Raw genomic sequence first — 16,089 nt, 5'->3', positions numbered from 1 at the left:
GCTTTGAATTATATCCTAGTTAATACTTTATATTTATTAATTTATTTTTTTAGTGAGATGAGATCGAAGTGAATTTTATATTATGATTATTTTATTTTCATGCACCAATTAGTGACTTTATTGCTTGTTGCGTAAAAGGCATCAACTGAATTATGATTTTGTTGAATGTTCCTTCTTTATCCATGAGTGAAAAATCTAAAAAAAATACAGAAATAAAAATAAAATGAAATATCTTTAATTGATTTTTTAAAAAAAATTATTAAGCATACATTTAACAGACTCGCTTGCCACAGCCGTGATGCTCATTCCTTTCAAGGGATATGTGTCCAAGAAATCTTCATCTTCAAATTTCAGCTGGTCAATAATAATAGCATCGTGATCCACAGCCTCCTCATCATCCAGCTCAGCTGCAAGTATATTGTCCAATTCATCCATATCATCGTCATCGTCATCATCATCATCATCTGATGAGTCATCATCTTCATCTCCCTCTTCTCCTTTGCCTTTCTTCTCAAAGTCTGAGTCAAGCACTTGGGGCGGGTGCGATTCGTCTATTTGTATCATCTCGTTCAGCAGATACGCATCCATATCATCATCTTCATCTTCATCTTCAGCCCCTCCTTCCCCTCCTTCTCCTCCTTCTCCTCCTCCTCCAACTTTCTTGTTCAGCCTCATCAGCACCTTCGCCACAGACGTATCGTCAATATCCTCTTCATAATCCCCTTCAAACGCTGTCTGGTCGTCGTTCAGCATCCTTAACATTCCTTCTGTCCAGCTCTTCGATCCACTTGTGATCCCTCCATCAAAAACATCCAACTTGTTCTTCGAATTCGCTTTTTCTGCTTTCTCTTTTTGTTCTTCAACGATTTCTTTCTCAAGCTCTGTCTTTATTGTCGCTACGGATTGGTACAGTTTTGGCAAAAGTGAATGCACAGCCTGTTCTCTTATGCCATACTCCTCTGGATACCACTCAATCGGAATAGAAAGAAGCGAAAGAAGCGAATAAAGCGACACCTGCATGTCCATAATTGAGTTCGTGTATTCATCCCTCTCGTTCTCAATCCAGTCCACAAGCTCAGCAATCGTCGGGATGGACGGCAGCTTCAGCTTCTCCACAGCCGCCTTTTGCGCTTTCCGCAGTTTCTTCTTCTGCACCTTTGCTTTCCTCTCGGCGTCTGAATCATTCGCAGAAGTTATCGCCATCTGCGGCATCTGAACAGAATGGATTGCAGCTTGTGTGTCCATCGTCTGCTTCCGAATCGCCCCAAAAGCATGCAGCGGCGCTGCGAAGAAAAGAAGAAGGATCGAATGAGCCACACGGGACTTGATGATAGGCATCGTGCACTCATCGTACCTCTTCCACAGCATCGCCAGAAGAGATGAGACAAGTGCAGGCGACTGGATGATTCCGGCATAAAACGGAGAGGTGGAAAGAGATGCGCCTGTGGAAGCAACAGCAGACGAGGCAGTCTCTGCGCTCACAGAAAGGTTCAGCCTTTTGATTCCGCATCGAATGAGGAGGAACTTCAGCAGCCGCACGCTGCTCAGAATAGCGCTGTCCAGATGATTTTCATCATCATCGTCATCATCATCACCATTGCCATCGCCATTATCACCCGTGCCACTCCCGCTTACCCCTGTCATACCAGATGCCCCTGTGCCCTGTGCAGAAAGAGGAGTGCCGCCAAGCACAACCGACGTCGCAGGCGCAAACGGAGAGCTCTGATCAGACGCATCGTCATTCAACGAGCCAAACCCAAATGAGTTCCGAATGGAATTGAAGAGCGGGTTGGAAATGTCTGGTGTGTTGAATATCACTTCGATGTTGTTCTGCGCAAATGCCTGGATCGTCGGGATCAGCATCGAGATCATGTCGTCGTTGACCTCCATCCACTGGCAGAGTCTGGTGAATGCAGTTGCCATTGTGGCTGTTACTCCGCTTCCCGCAGCGCCCATTGGAGAACTGCCTGCTCCTCCTGCTCCTCCTCCTCCCGATCCTCCTGTGGATGACATCCCAGACGCCGCTGCAGACGACTTGTCCGGAGTGAAGTCGAGCAGCACCAGGCACACAATCTGGTAGCATGCGACATACATGTCTATGAACTCCACGTCCCTGTGCTCCAGCCCTTTGACCAGAAACTCTGAGATGACTGGCTCGAACTGCGTGAACAGCAGCGGCGCTGTCTGGTCGGTCGACCGTACTCGCATTGCACGTGTGAAGTGGAGGATGTTGTACAGCGCCCCGCACAGCGTCGTCAGCTCGCTGTTGTGCAGCTGCCGTACGCCTTCGTCGTCTGAGTCACCAAACATCGCCTTCAGAATCTTCTTGTCGGAGTCCCGCTTGCCTTCTATGTCGTCGTCGTCATCCTCGTCGATTGCACCACTCGCTCCACTCGCAGACTGCTTTTGTCCAAATGCAATCCCTTGCGCACCTGCTGCCTTTGCTGCCTCCTTCTCCGCCTCCTTTTTCTCAATAATAGCGCGCCCTTGGTCGATGATCACCCACCGCTCTGCCAGCAGCCCTTTCATCATCTCTGTGATGCGCGTAAAGACTGTCGTGGCATATGGCTCCATGCGCTCCCCAGCCACTTTCACCGCTCTGTTGATGGAGACGATCACTCTGTCAGACGCCTGCCCTGCGCGCTGCAGGTTGTTGAACAACTTCTCAAACAAGGTTGGCAGAAATGACTCAACCATCGTGAGCAGCTGGGCAGATATGACTGTTGCTCCTTCGCCTGATGATGCTGTCACCACAGATGGGATTGACAAAGGCGATGGAGAAGGCAGAGGTGCCATGTCCGCATGCAGCTTCGGAGGGCGGGCAGCAGCGTAGATGTAAGAGAGTAGCTTTGTGATGCACTCACACGCTGCCACACACACAGGCACACAGGGATCGTCCAGAAGAGCCACCGCAGCCCCGATGAGTGTGACAATAAGCGGAGAGGAAGACGCGCCCGGAGAATTAGGGATGCTCGTTGCGGCTGGAGAAACTGAGATCATTGGCGCGTACGAGGCGACGAAGAGCGCAGCCTCTCTGCGGAGGATGGGGAACGGGAACGAGGAAGCCAGGAGCGGGAGCACGAAGGATGAAATGAGCTGCATGATCATCGAGTCGAAGGGGCTGATCATTTGCTGTGCAGCCATTGCTGCCTGCGCCTGTGGAGGGGCAGCTGGGTTTGGAGCAGTCAGCGCCGACTCAGACGGCAGAAAGACAACAGTGCTGACCTCAGAGAGGAGGTGGAGGCAGATCTGGAGCGGATTCCAGATCGGCTGTGAGGCAGCGGTCGGGTGCTGAGAGGCATCTGTTGGTGTTTGTGGAGGTACACGGCCAGCTGCGATTGCTTGGGTGATAATCTCGTAGGCCTTCGCTGTGTACTTCTGGAGCATGTCGAGCAGCCCTGCAAGCGCTGTCTGTTTTCGGTTCCCGCAGAGTCGCCGGAAGAACTCCAGCGCAGCTGTGCGGGGCGTGTGGACGTTGGACGAGGCGGAGTTGACAAGGTTCATAAACTCGATGGGTTCTTCGTCAAAGAGCTCTATTTCCTCGCTGGTTAGCCCAGCGTTGGGGAGGATGATCTCGTTCAGCAGGAGCGGGAGATGGGGCTTGAGCGACACGACGTAGGTGACGTTGTGCAGCAGGCCGAAGCTCAGCAGCTGGATGGCAAAGAACATCACTTTTGGGGACATGTACACATCTGACTTGGTGCTTGGCACAAACTCAGGTGCTGCTGCCTCAGCCAATGCAGATGCAGAGGTAGAGGCGGATGCTGCGTCCGAGGAAGACGGAAGCGCCAACGAGCCGGCGATCTTCCTGCCGGCATACACTTTGTGGAGCTCGGCAAGAATCGTGCTGATGAGATTGTTCGCGATGTTGTTCATCCAAAACATGGAAAATTCTTTGTATTCGAGTTGAGATGGGTTTGGAAGACTATAATTCTGGTACAACAAAAATAAAAACTCTATTGCCTGCTTTTTGCACTTCCACCATTGCTGGTGCGGGCGTTGATCCCTATCAGGCTGTGAAAAGCAGTTGATGAAAATCAAAATGATTTAAAAAAATAATATTTATTTATTAAAACTGAAAAATAATTTCACAAAGAATCCATTCAAACATATAGCGTTTCTGGAATGGGCAACATGAATATTTGCACCATTTTTTCCACCACTATTCTCATCATTTCTGGCTTTAAAAAGTATGGTCTGATATTTGATGTATTAATATTCCTCGTAATTTTGCAAAAATACTTTAGCATAATCGCCTGTTGCGTTTCTGCAAAATTTATGTGCGAAAGAATCTCCTGTGCCGAAAGAAATAGAGGATGATAAAATACTGGAATAGCTTTATTGAATTGTTTTGCAATTTTTGGCATTGCAGATGAATATAAACTGCATAATGAAAGAATAACTGGGCATATAGCTATTTTTAAGTTTATGTCTTTTGCTTCAAGAGCTTGTTTTACTTGCACAATCATATTTGGCCATTTTTTAGGAAAATCACATTCTATCATTGTACCAATAATAAGTTCCAATTGTTTTGCTACTAAAGGCGGTGCAGCACAAAGAGAAGGAATGATATTTTCGCGAATAAATTGTTTATCAGTTCTGTCTTTAGATTCTTTCCACATTTTTTTAACACTAATTTTAAACTGAATTGCCGCAGCAACACGAATATCAATAACAACTCTTTCATCCATAGTGAATTTAAGCATATGAGAAAAATAGTTTGGCATTTTTCTCCACTGGTTATAAGTTGTAATTAAACATAAATAACTACTTTTTAAAAAACAAGGCAAACAGATCGAATCACTTTTCTAGCTTGTTCTTGCGCAGCCTTATCGCCTCGAAATGTTTGACTCAAGACCTCAAATATGACGCTGTCTTGCATCGAACGTTAAACACAGTGAAAACAACAAAATAAAAAAAAATAGAAATTGAAATTGTTCCACTTAATGGAAATGATCATTTTTTGTTTAAAAAAATTGGAAAAAGAAATTTTTCATTTAAAAGAATTTTATTCTTAATTTATTAATCTTTGACATGAGAGAAATGCGAAATGAAATTTTGTAATTTTTTATTTTTTGCTCAAAATATCTCCAATTTTTGTTCAGCTGCGCAGCAAATCTTTCCACATACAACAGCAGCACTCAAATGATGATCTGAAATGCACAATTCTTCTGTACATTGACTTAAATCGATTTGTCCATGAGCAAATGCACCAACAATAAAAGCAACTGGCGTATCTTTTGGGATTGTTGAAATATATTCATTTATTTCTGTTTTTTTAGAAGCAGTAGCAGATAATCCAATGATACGGCAGCCTGGTGGTAAATATTGTTCAACTGGATTGCGAATAACTTTGAGAAGAACTTCTTTTGTTTCAACAGCCCTAATTTTATGCTTATGCAATAATTCAACTATTTTAAAAAAACATAAATTGAAATTTAAATATCTGTAAGACTGATCATACCAATAAGACCTGAAAAACGCTTGAATGTTCTCGGAAGTCGAATTTTTGGATTAAATTCAATAAGAACGTTCTTTGATGTTCTCACATATACTTTTAAATGACCTGTTTTATTTAGAGGAGAATCAAGAAGGGTTAGAAGACACTTAAAACAAATTTGAGAAAATTGAGTGTTTAAATTAACAGCTTAATAGTAGAGAAGCACACCATATGCGTTATATCTGGACGATACTCAGAAGGGTTTAAGTGATTTTTCCGAAGAAGAGCAGTTTGATCGCAATCTAACAATTTATAGACTCCATCTATAATATAATTTCGTTTTAAGAATATATACATTTTTTACAATTAAAAAGTCTCGAAAAACCTTTCGTTTTTCCAACCTCTAAGCATGCCTTGTCTAAAATTACAATGATCTTTTCGCTATCTGGAACAGCATCTATTTCTTCAGAATCGTCTGCCATAAATTTTAATATGGATTGTGAAGATCTCAAAAAAAATGTGTTTATTTATATATAATTCAAATAATTAATAATAAGAAATTCCTTTCTGCTTTTTTCATTGCATGTTATTTTTTTCATGCAATTTTTTGTTATCTTTGAGAAAAGTTCTCACTTTTAATTTTTCTAAATGGGTGTTTTTTTTTCAAATCATAACTTATTTCGGGGTGTAAATCTTTCTAAAGTCATATAAAATTGAGAAGAGATTTTGCATTCAAATGCAAAAAATTCATCACAAGTGTTTCAGAAACAAAAATTTTTGAGCTGAAACATAGAGGAAATAAAATAAATAATTCTTTTCTCTTTTCAATGTTCATTTGTTTATTCACAAGAGCATTTAATGAATCGAAATTTTTGATTGAAAAAATATGATTTCAAAAATTATTACCCAAATATATTTTTATTTTCACTTTTCTGAAAGTTAAAAAGAAGCTTTTATTAAGAGAAAAAAGGAAATCTTTTTAATCGCAAGATGAAGTTTCTGCTTCATTCATTTTTTTTTAATATTTACTTATTTATTTGTTTATTTATTTATTTATTTTTTGTAATCCAATTTTTCTCTGCTATATGGGTGATTATTTTTGAAATCATAACTTTTTTCGGAGTGTCGATTTTTCAAATGTTCAATTTCTTATGAGAGGAATTATTCATTAAAGAGTTAGATGCAATGCAATTGTTTAAAATGACAATGCTTCAGATAATATTCATGAAAAAGTTATTTTTGTATGGAATTATTTCTTTTTTGTGCTCATTTATCAGCACTTGAAGTGAATTCTTAAACCGAAAAATTTGATGGAAGAAATATGATTTCAAAAATAATCACCCATATTCTTCTGTTCGTTTATTCAGCATGTAAATATATAAACGAACACTGAAATTAGTTATTTTCATTTCTTAACAAATTTATTGCGAACTCATTAGAAAAATTAAACTTGAAAACAATTGTGACGAATTTTTCTTTTGGATAAAAAAAATATTCCCCTGACAAACAACCTTTTCAAAAATGAAAACATTGGAAAAAAACACTGATTTCAAATCTAATCACACATATAAATCTTATTCGAGGTTCAAAGAAAATAAAAGAATAAATTTACACAATCACGAGGATTTTTCTGGAACATTTTGTGAAGGATTTAGCTCAGAATTTTGTTAATCAAAGAACTAATAATTTTAACGATTATGAAAGAATCATACTATAATAACTGAAATTTTAATTTTAAGAAATGGGCAATTCTTTTTGAAAAGTCGCAAATGTTTAGTTTTCAAATATGTCAAAAATTTCGTATTTTGCTCATATTTCTGTTTCAGCTCACAAATCTCCTCAAGAATGTTTGAAATAGCATTCTTAAGTAATCGATTCCATTTATGTGGAGTTTGATATTTGTTAACAAAATATTTAGCAAAATATGAAATTTAAGATTTATTTAAAAATTTAACATTTGTGACTATTCAAAAAGAATTACCCAAATGAAGTTAAAAAAATTACTTCTCTTTTTTCTCTTTTTTCTATGATTTTTTTTTCAGATCCTTTTAATTATTTCTTTTCCAATTTTTCTCTTTGTGGAAGTTGCGAAAATTTTGAAAATCCAAAAAAATAACATTTTTTGTTACTCTGTGGTTATTAATATTAATAAAATTACACCAATTATTCAATTCATATTTCACAGAATAAATGCGTTGAAAAAAGAAATGAACAGTCACTCACCATTCATGTAAATTGTTAAACGTTGGTAACAATAATTCTTTAATTATTATTGTTGTTCAAGTGTAACAAATTTGTCAATCTTTTTATTAAAAATGCCTTTCATTTTTTCAACTTTTAGTTCATCTTCATTTTAAACAATTTTAACTGGATTTATTCCATAATTAGACATTCACTTCATTTCATCGTTCTTATCTCGAAATACTTCTAAAACAAAAGTTTCATTAATTCATTCCATCTTCGACACCTGCAAAATGTGAAAAGTGAAAATTCCTTCAAATGTGAGAATTGCAAAGGCACTCAACTGCACACCGAGCCTTGTCTGCCAGATTCGAACCGGATATATAAGGAAAAAAGTTATCGAGAAATAGAACATGTTGATGACTCGAAAGCAAGAAAAACGAGTCATGGAAATACTGAAAATTTTGAGAGATAAAAGAAAGCAAATCACAGCGAAAACACTTAGAGCTGTTGTTACAAAAGTTTGAAATAAAACACATTCTCATAATTTTCGTTCTTCATTCACAAAAAGGCATAGCGAGGAATTGATGGTTGTTTTTTCAAATGTGAGAGACGAAAAACGGAAGAAAATATCTGAACAAAGCATTATTCCCCGGAAAAATTATTTGACTCACTATGTGTGTGGAAAATATTCATCTATGATCTTCTGTGCTGATGAATCTGGTTATCATGCCCATGAAGATGCAAAAAAGATGAACCTAATAGTGGGAACAAATGAAAATCGTGAAATTGATCACACGCCTTTGGACAGAGGAGAAAAAAGAATATCATTGCTCCATTGCATTTCGCTTAATGGAACTTTTGTTCCTCCTTGTTTTCTGGTGCAAAAACCATTCAACATAAGATCCCTTCATTCTCTAGGCTATCAAGCAGGAATTCAGAGTTGTGTAGAAATCTGTAATTCGTCTTATTTTACTACAGAGTTGTTTGAAAACTGGATCAAGAAAGTTTTCATTCCTCATTTCAACATCAAAAGAATGTTTTTCCCAGATAAGCATGCACAGGCAGTGTTAATGCTTGATGGTTGCAGAATCCACCTGTAAGATAATGTGTTGACTCGACTTGTTAATGAAAATGTTTTGCTATTGATTTTGCCTCCAAATACAACACATTTGCTGCAGTCCTTGGATTTGTCAATTTTCTCACTATGGAAATTCCAGATTCAACACGTTAGGTCTGATTCAACACACGACAGCGTGGAACAACCTTTTTAGCTTGGAACGAATGTAATATTGCAAGTTTCTTCATTGATAAACATTTTTTCTGCTATCAAAAAAAGCGGACTTGTGAATGTTTTTCACAAGATTCCTTCAACAGCTCAGATCTTCGAAGAAAGCTTCCTAAAAGTGATCGAAATTGTGTAATTGGACAACAAGTCATTGCCACTGTCATGCGCAAGACAAACAAGACAAACAAAAGGATGTGAGTGGGTATTTTTGAACATTAATATAATGCCAGTTTATTATGGACTTCAGCAATAGATTTTTGTTTTTAAACAATTGATAAATTGAAGAGTTTTTCTCATTCGGATTTAATAACGCATTTTAAAAAAACATGACATAATAAACAAAATATACATCAAATCTTTGATTTTCTAAATTTATATTTTTCAAAAAAAAATCAACAATTAACAAGAACAGTTAATATCTGAAATGAATCAAAAGTTATATTCATCCAATAATTAAATTCAGCCCGAAGAATTTTCACAATTCAAACTGACAAAAACAAAATGATCAGACATATTTTGTTCAATCAGAATGTATTTGTTGTCGTTTGAAATTATCTCAAAAATGTGAATAACAATAATCACAAATGAATATTCTTTAAATATATGATTTTAACGACTTTGCAATAATTAGGCTTTTTTCAAAAAATTCATTATAAAATCAATGAAAAATAAAGCAATAATAAACACAAATAAACTTTTCAAGTTGTTTTTCCCTTTCAACTTTTAATATTATAAAGGGGTCTATGATCTTTTAAAAATTGTAAATTGGAATTGCAGCCTATCGTGAAATGCTACCAAGTTCAAAGGTTAACTTAAGAGAAGGCTCATTAGAAGAGAAATTAATAATGAGCCCTTGGGAAAAATGGAAAAGATATCGGATTGTCCCATGCAAATTTATTTTGCATATTATTCTCGTTGTTCTTGTAACAATACAAATATCAATACCAATATACACAACGGACATACATGTTTCTCATACTCAAGATGCATTTGATGATACTTTTTTCCCAGAGTTTGTATTTATTTTTGATTAAACAACTTTTGCAAAAATTTGGATGATAAAGTGATTATGATTCAGATGCAAACAGAGAATCTGCTTATTTGATAACAACTATGACTCAAATGGTTGATGCAGTGAAGCATATGGTTGAGGCGTTTTACAGCTGGGATGAGTTTGTAAAATATATTGTGAAAAAATTCTTAGTGATTTTTTTATAGAAATTCAATCGACAAATATTATCCCATTCAAAATGTTACAGGGGATTACGTCTATTATCCAAAATGGAACGATTATTTAAATGAGCCAACGTTCGACAGACATACTGAGAAAAGTTTGATATTTGAGATAAAAATGAATAATACTTTTTTAAACAATGTTTTAAATGAAATTTGCATATCGACAAAACGCTCATGCAAATCTAATATTCACAGAAACATTCACATTAACAAATGAAAATCCTTTGGGGCCATTTAATGAGACAGATAAAGTTAAGCTTTATGAAGTTTTTATGAAGATGAAGGAATTTGTCGTCACCCTCCAATTTTATGGATATTATCCAGGCTTTCTTGGAGGAGTTGGAAAAGACAGATGGACTTTAAAGGTTTGATAATCACGCCTTTGCGATTCTTTCATTTGATAAATTTTGTTTTATTTTTTTTTAAATACAAAATCCTATTTTCATTTGAATTTCTGATCTTAAATCCTCGCCGCCTTCATTTTTTGTTAGTACACTTTCGATTTTAGTTCAAGGGGCTATGTGTCATTGACAGGAGGATACAAACGAAAATCTGAAACAATTAGTATGTTCTTTAAGCGATTGCTTAGTTTTATTGCTTAATATTGTTTTCATGCATTCTTTACCTCTGCTTTGTTGTCCAATTGATATTCTCCTATCCTCCGTTTCCATTTCCCTCCCTCCCTCCCTCCCTCCCTCTCTATCTATCTATCTATCTTTCTTCTCTCTCTCTCTCTCTCTCTCTCTCTCTCTCTCTCTCTATCTATCTATCTATCTATCTATCTATCTATCTATCTATCTATCTATCTATCTATCTATCTATCTATCTATCTATCTATCTATCTCTCTCTCTATCTCTCTCTCACACTCTTTCACTCTTCATTATGTTATTTAAAAAAAACTAAAAAATAAATATTTTTCGATTTTTTTATTCTTATTATTTTCAAACAATCAGTCACAAGCGACTGGCTGCGCATCGCCCTGGACAGTCTAATCATCATCGTGGCTGTGTGGTCGACCGTCCTTTACATCCGCTCCATTGTCGTTGCCTATCAAATTATGGTCGAAACACGAGTGCTCTACAAGTTTTGCTTCAGACAAGGCACCATCTCCATACCCTGGGAAGCGATCCCCTTCAAATCTCGCATGCGCTTCTTCAACTACTGGTACATCCTCTTCCTCATCTGCAACGCTCTTTCAGTCGTCGGGGCGGCGTGGGAGATCGCCACAGAGCTGAACCTGCTAGCAGAAGACTTCTGGCTCAATTTCTCCATCGGCCTGGCAGCGTTCTTCGGGTACCTGTGCATCATCCGCTTTTTGGAGTGGTCGAAAAAATACTACATGCTCATCTATGCGCTCCGTGCAGCCATTCCTGTCTGCATCCGCTTCTTCGAAGGCGTGATCCCCGTCTACTTGGCGTTCGGCCTCTTCGGCGTGGCAGTGTTTTCGGAGTATGTGCCAAAGTTCTCCAATCTTTTTCAGGCGATCATCACACTCTTTGGGATGATGAATGGCGATGCTCTTATTGAAGCCTTTCATGAGTGCTACAACGTGAGCGAGTTTGTCGCCACCGTCTATCTATTCTCGTTCATCATCTTCTTTATCATGGTCGTGCTGAACCTGTTTGTCGCGATTATCGAGGAGGCGTACCACCTGGCGAAAAGAAGGGTGTTTGAGACTGGCGAAGGGCCGGCTGATGAGCAGAGCGAATTAAACACAGCTCCTTCGAAGGAGAGCGAGGAGGCAGCGCAGGAGACTCAGATACAGTCAGCCACGTCGATCATGTCTGACCTGGCGAACACACAGAAGGCGGTCTCATCGGGCGATGAGTCGAAATGGGAAGGGGTTGGGCAGACTGCGGAGCAGAGGATGGAGAAGGAGAAAGAGGAAGTTGTAAGACAAGATTGGAAAGTGGTTGATAACTCTGACTCGAAAAAACTGGACGAGGAAGAAGCTCTTCATTTCATGGCCCCAACAAAGTTTTGAACATTATTGTAATATTTAAGACTTTCAAAATCATTAAGACACTTCACAATTATTCATTTCATCAATTCATTTCTGGAGTGTTTTTTTTTAATTTGGATTTTTAATGATTAAAAACGAGTGTTTTGCATAGAAAATGCGATTTTTTTATTTCTTAATAAACACGGAAAGGGAAATCCAACAAAAATCGTTGAATACACTCGCCATAACTCACTCATTTTATGGATAGAAAATAAATTTCCTATGGTTCATGTGATCAAATTATTATTGTTCTTTCATGGCACATCAACTTCAAGCGTTGCTAATATGCGATTCTTTTACAAATAATTTTAATCCTGTGTCATTTGATTTCCCTGAAATACTTATTCCTATCTGCAATGTTCCGATCCTTCATTATACACTTGAATTCTTAACTGCGCAGCCTGTATCAAAAATTTTTGTGGTTGCTTGCCATAAATATAAAGCAATACAAGATTACATACGGTGTGCTTTTGTTGTTACATGTTTTATTTTATTTTCATTTATGGCAATAATATTTCATTTTCGAAGGGAATCTCAATGGAGTAGTTGGGAATCACCACAAATTGTTTTTCATCACACGCCAAATGTTAAGACAGTACCAGAATGCTTTAAAAAGATTGTTGAAGACGGAATTTTGACAAGTGATTTTATCTTTTGTCATGGAGGAATTATTACAAATGTCAATTTGAATCCATATATTAATTTTCACTTGTATGAAGAATCTTTTGTACTTTTTTTTTGTTTTTTTGATGACAGCCATTTATTATGATAGTTCTCTGAAGGAGCCAAATGTTATGGCAACTTTTCTTTTTCACAAAGCCCCACCAGCTCTTGTTCAGCAAAAGAAGCCTTTGGAGCTTGCAATTGGATATAGCACAAAAACAGGAGAACTATTGGTTGCAGAATGGAGAGGAAAATATGTTGTCTCTAAAAAAGGAAACAAAGAAGAAAATGAACTTGACAAAAGCAAAGAGAGATCAAGAAAAGGAAAAGACGGAAAGGGGGAACCAACACCAACACAATCAACATCACCATTTCAATCTCCGAGTCCATTGTCAAACAATGTGTCCACGTCATTGGAAATAACTTCTGCATCTGCGTCATCATCATCATCATCATCATCTTCTTCTTCTTCGCCAATACTTCCATTTTCCAATCATCATCTATCCAAAGTTCCGTTCTCCTCTGAATCACTTCCACACGGTGGAATGATTCTGCGACACGACATCGTGCCGTGCTGGCTGGCCATCTGCGCAAAGGAGTTTCCGTCGCAGTTCCACGATGTGTACGAATTCCGCACGCTTCCTGAATTCTTTACAGCCGTGCTGGAATCACCTGTGGGAAACAAGCTGTTCATCAAGGTCGTTGAAGGGAGCTACTGCCGCAACATCACCTCGTTCGAGGACACAATCAGCGTCGGCCACGATATCATGCGGCGCTGGGTATATCCACTCGTGCCCGACAAGCAGGCGACAAGGAATGTTGCCCCGCTATTTCTGTTCAGGGCAATGGAAGGCACCCCGCTATATCATCACGCTATGCCACCATTTGCATCGCTTAGCTCATCTCCGTCGTCGTTCAAGTTGACTTCGCCTGATCCGTTTACCGCACACGATCGCTCGTCTTCCTTCTTCTCTTCCTCCTCTCCAACGCCGTCTTTTGTCGGCAGTGGAAGCGGCGGACTTCCTCCGCTTCTGTCGTCAAAGTCGTTCACAGTGGCATCTTCGCCCTCAAAATCCATGTTGGACGCAGCGCCCTTCCGCTCGTCGATCCGCACTTCGCTGAATGCGATGGTACAGATGAGCAATGCGCGCACTGGGGGAATCGCAAAGATTGTCAGGCACTTTGACAGATCGCTCGGTGGATATGTTGCAACTTCGCACTCAACATACAAGTCGCTTCAAGATGTTGTTATAGACAGGTTCTGATTCTTTTTGCAATTTGTAGTTAATGATTGTTTCTGTATTTTTTCTTTTAACATTGTTTTATTTATTCTGTGATGAATATGCTTATCCAACAAAACCTCTAATTCATTTAACAGAACTGCCACAATTGGCCAGTGCTGTTTAATTGGCAGCAAAACGCGCATTGGCAAAAACGCGAAAATCGAAGAGACAACAATTGGGAGTGGATGCTCCATTGGCGACAACGTGCACCTGACTCGATGTGTTGTGTGGAATAACGTGCGTATTGACAATGATGTGCAGGCAGAAGACGCAGTCATCTGCGCCTACAGTCGCGTCCAGTGCCATTCTGTGCTGAAAAAGGGTGTAGTTATCTCTTTCCTGAACAACATTGCCTCCAACGAGACTCTGCCTGAGAATGCGAGGATTGCTTCTCCACAGCCGCAGGCTTCTGACAGAAAAGACCCGTCTAAGCTGACTTTGTCTGTCTCGTCGTCTTCTTCCTCAATGCAGATCCAAAGGCCAAACTTTGGCAAGCAGTCTCCAAACTCTCTTTCTCTCTTTGGCCCCCACAAAAGAACAGACTCACTGTTAACTGGCCTGCCCACGAACTTCCCAGTGCTCAAAGAGATGAACCTTTCAGAACCAGAACACACACAGGCCTCTCAAAAGTCGTTGGGGACTTCGTCTTCTCCACCAGCCACGTCCCCAGGCTCGGAGCTTCCTATCAAATCATCAACAACAAAGCTGATGAAGCCCACGCCGACTGACGCGAAAGCAAAATCTCTTCGGCGCGACAGCAGTTTCGACGAAGAAGACGAAGAAATCAGAGTTAGGCCGGCTGATCACGAGGTGATGATGGATGAAGACAGCGAAAGTAGCAGCCTATCGCACTTATCACCAACAACAGAAGACTTCACTGAAGACGACGAGGATTCGGATGACTCGTTTGCATCGTCATCGTCCTCATCGTTTGACAGCAGCAGCTCAGACGAATCGTCAAGGGACTCAGAAAGTGAATGGAGCAGCGACGACAGTGACGATGAAAGCACACTCTCAGATGTTCGTGAGTCGGCCACAGAGTCCGACGGCACTTCTACACGGAGCGTGATGAAGCGGATTATTGCGATGTATCCAGGCTCCCTGAAAACAGTCGACAAGGCAGCAGCAATTGTGAAGGATATCATCTCGTTCATTCGGAGTCAGAATGAAAGCTCGTTCACCTGTCCGTTTGCGCTGCTGTGTGGAATATGGAGCAAGGCCACCCGCATTATGAAGAAGAGCAAGGAAGGGAAAGAAAGCGCCATAGCGTTCATCAGAAAGGAGATTGGCATATATTCGCAGCACATCAGACAGTACATTAGAGCTGATGACGAGCTGGACATTGTGTTTAAGCTGGCTACACGAACCGACACACACTCAAAGATGCTCCCGCTGCTGAGTGACGTGCTGGATGAAAGCATCAATGCGAGGCTTCTTTCGCCGAAAGTGGTGTTTGAATGGGAAAAGCTGCTGAAGGAGGAAATTGAGGATTCTCAGAAAGACCTGGAACAGAAATTGAAAAAAGGAAAATCCACTTCAAAAGCAAAAGATGAAGAAAATGATGAAGATGATTCCGACTTTGAAAGCGACGAGGAGAGCGATGATGAGGAAATAGAAGATCTTAAAGAAAGCATCGCGTTTGGAAAGAGGCAGTTGGAAGCTGTGCAACCTTTAATTCAAAAGCTTAAAGTTTCACCAAAACCAAAGGCTATCCCAAAACCAAAAAAAGTAATTCAAAAGAAAAAAGCTGAAGAGAGCTCCGATTCAAGTGATTGGGATGATTGAAAATACTTTTAATATTCATAAACATTTTATCAATTGATTTTGTGAAAACGGATACATTCTAGCAGCTTAGCATTTCACGTTTTTTTTCATGTTTATTTTTCAGTTTAGTTTTATCATCTCAAAGTGCAAACTTAATTTTTCTTTCTGATATCACGTGATTTTAAACAAAGGAAGCATGGGCAAATATGATAGATCAACAAATGAAGTCAA

At 39.3% G+C, this 16,089-nt stretch overlaps 4 protein-coding genes across 4 annotated transcripts; 2 read left to right on the top strand and 2 right to left on the bottom strand.

The window, feature by feature from the left end:
- Window positions 1–11: 11 nt before the first annotated feature.
- MONOS_12954 (putative DDB1- and CUL4-associated factor 7) lies at window positions 12–4,945 on the bottom strand. The gene is made up of 4 exons (XM_067865619.1): window positions 4,793–4,945; window positions 4,110–4,736; window positions 270–4,014; window positions 12–195 (listed from the first exon to the last, which is right to left on the bottom strand). Exons 1-4 carry the CDS (start codon window positions 4,880–4,882, stop codon window positions 98–100), a joined length of 4,560 nt encoding a protein of 1,519 aa, XP_067731661.1. The 5' UTR covers window positions 4,883–4,945; the 3' UTR covers window positions 12–97.
- Window positions 4,946–4,989: 44 nt separating this feature from the next.
- On the bottom strand, window positions 4,990–5,932 carry MONOS_16785 (putative Multicopy suppressor of ras1). Its single transcript, XM_067869656.1, has 4 exons — window positions 5,826–5,932; window positions 5,669–5,763; window positions 5,465–5,606; window positions 4,990–5,411 (listed from the first exon to the last, which is right to left on the bottom strand). The coding sequence occupies exons 1-4, from the start codon at window positions 5,920–5,922 to the stop codon at window positions 5,080–5,082; spliced, it is 666 nt and encodes a 221-aa protein (XP_067731660.1). The 5' UTR covers window positions 5,923–5,932; the 3' UTR covers window positions 4,990–5,079.
- A 3,765-nt stretch (window positions 5,933–9,697) lies between these two features.
- On the top strand, window positions 9,698–12,130 carry MONOS_9128 (putative mucolipin; the record flags this gene model as incomplete). The annotated part of the gene is made up of 6 exons (XM_067879595.1): window positions 9,698–9,921; window positions 9,974–10,081; window positions 10,128–10,240; window positions 10,341–10,510; window positions 10,637–10,709; window positions 11,100–12,130. The coding sequence occupies 6 exons, from the start codon at window positions 9,698–9,700 to the stop codon at window positions 12,128–12,130; spliced, it is 1,719 nt and encodes a 572-aa protein (XP_067731659.1).
- A 767-nt stretch (window positions 12,131–12,897) lies between these two features.
- MONOS_9127 (Translation initiation factor eIF-2B subunit epsilon) lies at window positions 12,898–16,060 on the top strand (the record flags this gene model as incomplete). The annotated part of the gene is made up of 2 exons (XM_067879594.1): window positions 12,898–14,069; window positions 14,190–16,060. The coding sequence occupies 2 exons, from the start codon at window positions 12,898–12,900 to the stop codon at window positions 15,877–15,879; spliced, it is 2,862 nt and encodes a 953-aa protein (XP_067731658.1). The 3' UTR covers window positions 15,880–16,060.
- Window positions 16,061–16,089: the final 29 nt, after the last annotated feature.

Source organism: Monocercomonoides exilis (assembly GCF_001643675.1).
Source record: "Monocercomonoides exilis strain PA203 chromosome Unknown scaffold11-1913109, whole genome shotgun sequence".
NCBI classification, from domain to species: domain Eukaryota; phylum Preaxostyla; order Oxymonadida; family Polymastigidae; genus Monocercomonoides; species Monocercomonoides exilis.
This window is presented reverse-complemented; position numbering and strand designations above follow the sequence as displayed.